This window comes from Pollachius pollachius, assembly GCF_949987615.1.
Source record: "Pollachius pollachius genome assembly, chromosome: 16".
NCBI classification, from domain to species: domain Eukaryota; kingdom Metazoa; phylum Chordata; class Actinopteri; order Gadiformes; family Gadidae; genus Pollachius; species Pollachius pollachius.
This window is the reverse complement of record NC_136949.1, coordinates 10428604-10434655: the sequence shown is the minus strand read 5'-3', so window position 1 is coordinate 10434655 and position 6052 is coordinate 10428604. Positions and strand designations below refer to the sequence as shown.

At 40.3% G+C, this 6052-nt stretch overlaps 1 protein-coding gene across 1 annotated transcript; it reads right to left on the bottom strand.

Annotated features, from left to right (window-relative positions):
- Positions 1-150: 150 nt before the first annotated feature.
- e2f6 (E2F transcription factor 6) lies at positions 151-5131 on the bottom strand. Its single transcript, XM_079753296.1, has 8 exons — positions 4672-5131; positions 4327-4352; positions 4074-4126; positions 3630-3831; positions 2733-2888; positions 2230-2344; positions 1643-1793; positions 151-911 (listed from the first exon to the last, which is right to left on the bottom strand). The coding sequence occupies exons 1-8, from the start codon at positions 5020-5022 to the stop codon at positions 874-876; spliced, it is 1092 nt and encodes a 363-aa protein (XP_079609422.1). The 5' UTR covers positions 5023-5131; the 3' UTR covers positions 151-873.
- Positions 5132-6052: the final 921 nt, after the last annotated feature.

Here is a 6052-nt window from a genome sequence, read left to right as displayed (position 1 = left end):
AGGAACACCAAACTGACATGACCTCAACAAAAATATTTATCTAAACGTTTATAACTGGTCCACCCATAGTTTTAAAGTTGACCGCGCCCACTTAAGAAACGTGGACGATGTATTATGGGTTCAGTGAGGCAACGGCACGACATGAACGTCTCATGTTGTCAAAACGACTGGGTTTATTAGTTATAAAATAAAAAAGTTAAAGTGTATGACATAATGCAAACATCTGTACAATAAAACACATTCAACCCGATTGACATTCCACGATCTGAATAACATCCAAGGCAAACTTAAACATAGGTTAGGCATCCAACAATGCAGCGGATTTTTTGGTCACGTTGAAAGTGTAAATATTTTGAATACATAACTCAAGACAATAGAGAATAATAGCACTGCTGTGTGAAGAATAAAAAAAATAACACAAGATACACAATTGATACTTGTACAATTAGGTTGTTGTGTTTTTTAAGCCATCAATTTCTGTTTGTTATTTTCCACAACATACCATATAACCATATAAATACTCTGGTGTTGGAGAATTTTCCATTGGTCACGCAATCTCGTTTGCATAAACCATCAAAACTAAGTTGTGGAAATTCTATGTTCGAAAATAGTTCCTGGCCTGGGTATTTCAATATCCTGTTTGGTCAACGTAGGCTAGTAGTAGGCCTATAGCAGCAACTGTAGGACCAGTCACTTCCCCTTCATTACTGCTCTCAAAATGGAGAGGAAGCCAAAGCATGAGATATGACAGTGGGTTTAATGGAAGTCATAAAATAATAGAGGAATCATCTTGTGGTCGTTCTATTTTATGAACCAGGAGTATGAACCAGGAGAACAATGTTGTGGTCTTTCTGTCGTTGGGTGGTTGGTTGGCTATGAACTTTTGACAGCACTCTGTGGATTGGTTGATTCTGAAAAACAGGAATAAATAAGTAGTATCCACAGATACTCTGTGAACAACTAATAAATAACATTTTAGATGGGTAGAACTACATGGATAATGGAAAAAAGTTAAGTCTGTTTTGTGCCTTTTCTTAAGGAAGTGACTTCCACACCACTTCCTGCAGATATAAAGTACCACATTTGTTTTATAAGACTTGCATTGCGTTTGTGTATGTATATAAAACAAAAAAACCACTGTGACAGGATATTATAATGGGAAATCTTTTGTCTATTGATTACATTAGGCTGTCATAACGATTCTTGACCAAGTATCCTTTATGAGGTATAACAGCTCCCTCTGCTGTACATGACGGGAGAACACACAATAGAAAATTAAGAATTCAACAAAACCTATATGACCTCTTGGTGAGAACTCAAATTATAACAGCGTCAAGTTCTGTTAGATCCTAACATTTAGAAAATTATTCTGTGCTTATTACAGGCATATTGCCACAGCATGACTCCATTATGCCGTTCCATAGAAACAGTGCTTAGCTAACTGCTAGTTTAGCTTGTAGGACACAATGCTAAACGCTAACATCATAACAATGCTATTTAATTACCTTGTAAGTGTGCAAAGGGCTTAAATTGAAACCTACAAGTGTTATTTAGATTTGCCATAACTACAAGCCACCTCTAAAAAGTACCCCTGGAGTGAGCTCACAAGTGCTGAGTGCGATACCTCGGTGGTGGGAGCTACCTGTATTCAAAGGAACTGTTCGGATGTGGCTCCGCTCGACCGTTACAAAGCCCTCTCCGGTGGGGGTGCTGGGGCCTGGGCGGAGACCCATCTCTGACGTTACCACGGAGATTGGACCCTTCACTGCTTTCAGGTTCATCTGAATGCTGTCCTGTAGAACCCAAACAGAACCACCACATGAGGAAAGAAAAGTTTGTTTCTTCACCCTCACCCTGCGTTCACACCAAAAGCGAAGGCAAGGCGCGAATACATACAAAGTCAATGCAAAGACGCAAATACATGCAAACATTTGGCCAATGACGTGGTTGGCCTCATTCTCATGTTTGCTCGAGTGGGAATATTTGAACATGGGCGTGAATTTCGCTTGATGCTGAATCACTTGCTTGTGAACAATACAATATTCACTTTGCTTTTGGTGTGAACGCACCATTAAGCTAGGGATGTTTTATTCGATACAGTGCAGCGACAAACCCCCGACATCATCTGAAAAACACAAACTGAGCTCCGGACTGTCCCATGAACCTGTAAAACAGAAACTCTGCCCGAGGTCGATAAGAAGGACCTCGGTGAAGGCGTCATCAACCCACCTCCTTGGGGGTGGGAACCTGCAGCTTAGTGTCCTCGGGGGCCTTCACGACCAGCACAGTCTGGTCCTGGAACGCCTCGATGCGGCTGACGTCTTCGTAGGTGACGTAGGCGGACGTAGAGACACAGCGAGTCAAGGAGTCAACTCGATCTTTTACTAGACGCACCTATTCAGGGTTTGAAAGCTGTTGAACACTTAAGGACCATGGGTCTTATCCCAAGACTAAGGTTTCTGGTGCTGGCCAGCTTCCAGTGGCTGTCAGTTGTCTTCTGGGGTGATAAAGTGATAGTCAGCAGGATAGTGTAGCGCTATAGATCACTGGCCATGGGCTTTCAGTAGAAGGTCATAAAGGTGTGAAACAATAAATATGAACAGATATATTCCATTAAGATAACCTAGAAAACGATTAAATCCAGCTGGTTCCTTCCACAGATACAAAAGTGTATCTGTTGTAACCCTGAATAGTACTTTGTGTGACCTTTGACCTGGACTTGAAAAGGATATTTTATGTTGTCTGGGTTGTCGGTCAGGTCGAAGAGCTGCTTGGCGCAGGTCTTGATGACCTCATCAAGAGAGTCTTCCACAGACTTCAGGTTGGACAACTCCTTCTGGGAGCTATGCTGGCTCTTCTTCAGGAAACACGACACAGGGGTCTTCCCACTGGGAGAGGGAGAGAGACAATGGCTAGGAGTGGAGGAGAGGGAGAACGTGTGGTCTTCACATCTCCCCGTACCATACAGAGACAGCTCTACTGGGTTAAAGAAAAGGTTAAGACAAGAACGGATGGAAACACTGTTCTCAGATGGACAGTGTTACTTAGGTTAAATGGTACATGATGATAAAGTAAAAAAATGTAATGGATATTTATCTTCCATGCGAGTGTGTATTATTGTTTAATTGTTTTTATAGGGCTCTCAGAGAATTAAGTAGGGCTGGGCGATTAATAGAATTTTGATCGCAATTTCAATTTTAGCAAACAATAACAAAACTAATATAAATCGAGTATTGACTTTCAAAATTTTAGATTTGAACATTTTCTTTTAGACCATTTTGTGTATTTTTTTTAAGGCTAAATTTTGGAATTTTGTGTTTTTGGGAGAGACCTGCTGAATAGATACATCATGTTTTCAAACTCAAAAATAATTGTTTGAATAATCGTGATTTCAATATTGACCAAAATAATTGTGATTGTTTTTTTTCCATAAACGAGCAGCCCTAGAATTAGGGTTGGAGGGGCTGGTATCATATTTCAATTTGTATTGTGTTCATTTTGTACTGCAACATGATTGGTCGAAACAAAAGGTGAAACACCACCCAGATTTGAGCTTGTCTGCTGTAAGACTTGATTCGATTTTTCATCTGAAGTCTAATTTGTGAGACTACATAGGCCTACATACGTACATCCACTTGACCTTATTGGCAGACTCCTTTTTAATCAGGCTGATGCTGGACAGCACGTTGGTGATGTCATACACTCGCCGGCGTCGAGTCTTGAGGTTCAGGACCGCCTGCCTGAGGTCCAGAACGCCGTCTGGGGCGTTCACCATCTCCTGCAGAAGGGCCTTGGTCAGCCATGCCAGGGAGACATCTGGACACATGGTAACTGTGGATACAAATAAAAACCAATACTCTAGAAGAAACGATTGTTTTTCATGAAGGGGCTGTCATCGTCATTCACCACTAATTAACATAAAAAGCATAAAAGTAAACATTTGAAAAGTATTAATTTTCTAACCCTTTAATTTAATTCTAATCCTATAAAACCAATATTAGTTGTGTTAAGGTCTTATTGGAGTTTGTTGAATAGGATTATATAAAAAGAATATATAAGCCATATCTTCATACCGTTTCTCGAGTACGAGTCGAGCCTGGCGAGTTTCTCATCACTAGGACGCCAACTGACAATGAGAAGGAAACACGGCTATGTTAAAGTTGCTTTTGGCTAAACAACTAGTAATAACGAAGAGGAACATTATATTCCATTTCAGAAAGGTTTGTACCTATAGCGCTAAGAAGAAGGTAATGCGATCAATACTATTTATTTGTCTCTCGCTAGAGGGAGTCTGAAATCATAACATGAGCGGACCATCAGCCTTACCGGTTTGAAGCACTTTCGAGTGGTGCCTGTAAAAAGAATGACAACAACGATATTTAAAAGAAGCAAACGCTTGGAGTTGATTATCATCCTACTGTAGGCCTATATCGTCTGTAAACATTAATGCCACGACAATCAACGACTATTAGTTAAATTCCGAAACATTTCGTCCATAACAACAGTCCCTCGGTATTGGCGGTCCCTTCCGTTAGCGTGGGGAAAAAACATAAAGAACCAACAAAACCTTTAGACAAAATGTGACATCGTTGTAATAGCAGTGAATAACGATCTAAGACGATATAACAGTGTTGACCCCGCTGAGAACGAGTCGATGTGCATTTTCCTTACCTGTGATGGCAGCGGTGCATCCTCCTCCACGCCGTCCTCTGCCCACTGCGCGTCCTCCTCGGATGATTCCTCTGCCCAAGGGGAGTCCGTGCCGAGCACCCCGTCCAGGTACGGAGACATGATCGGTATTGCGTCCTCTCTAATCCCCCCTGCAGTGATGTGCTGCGGCAGAAAGTGGTCTTCGCATAACACGTGTTGTTCTGTCGAATCCTGCTTCTCGGTCTCCCTCAAGGCGGCGAGCCATACTTTAACCCGCGCCTGGTCCTTCGGGAACTGGTAGAACCGCTTCTGGACCCGGTTGAGCGGCCCTTTTCGACGGTTCGGGCAGCCGGAGACTACGCACTTGTTCATGGTCACGACTGACTGCAAAAACTCATCCGAGCGATATTTTGTTAATTATTCCTTGACGTTTGCTTGTTTGTTTGTGACACACGCTTGTCTAGAAAGGAAGATACTTGCGTTTTTTTGTTTTGTCGGAAGTAGATTTGAGCCAATCAAGTGCAGAGCAAGACATCAAAGGCGTGGTAGTTCTTCTTCGTGGAAAGGAAAGCTAGGGGTCTTGGGAAGCACAGTCTTTATATACTGCCACCTGCTGGGACGAGATTTCATACTTTATATTATGTTATCTTAACTAAATTGTCTGACGTTTGCAGTTTTGGTAGATGTTATCCTAACCCTGTGCATTGTGCTTCACAAATAATGTTTTCCTGAGAAGCGATAGCAAATTAAGTTATGCGTTTCAATATTAATATCAACACTTTTCTTATAGTAGGCTTATAGGAAACATTTTCATAAAAGCACTCAAGTAAGATTTATTTGCAGGAGAATAGATCGATTGTGATATAATAAACTATAATATAACAATAGTTTATTGATTTTAGATGAATTTTCGATGCACCATCACAGCTTTTTGTGATTGATTAAATTCACTGCAAAATCAATGCTTTTTACGTTTAATTAGATTCAGAAATAACTGAACAAATTGAAAAATGAGTAGGCCTACTATCAAACACACTTAATGTGACCTTCACCACAGCATACGCTAATTAATCCAGATGAATGAACTCAGAACGCTGGGAAAATTAAGGGCTGGGGGGTATCTGGGGGATCAACGTCTCGGGAAACAGATTATTAGGTAAGTGATACCAAGACTCACACAGCCTAAGATATATTCAATTAAAAAACAAGCAATTAGGCGTAGAGCGTAGGTCTGTAATTTTAATTTTTTTTTTGTGAAACTCCAAAAAGATATAGGCTATATTATATTAAATATATATATTATATTGTATTATACTCAGTGATTATAATATAATATAATGTAATATCCTTCACTATAATAAATATTATATATGATAATATAATATAATAAAAATTTAATATA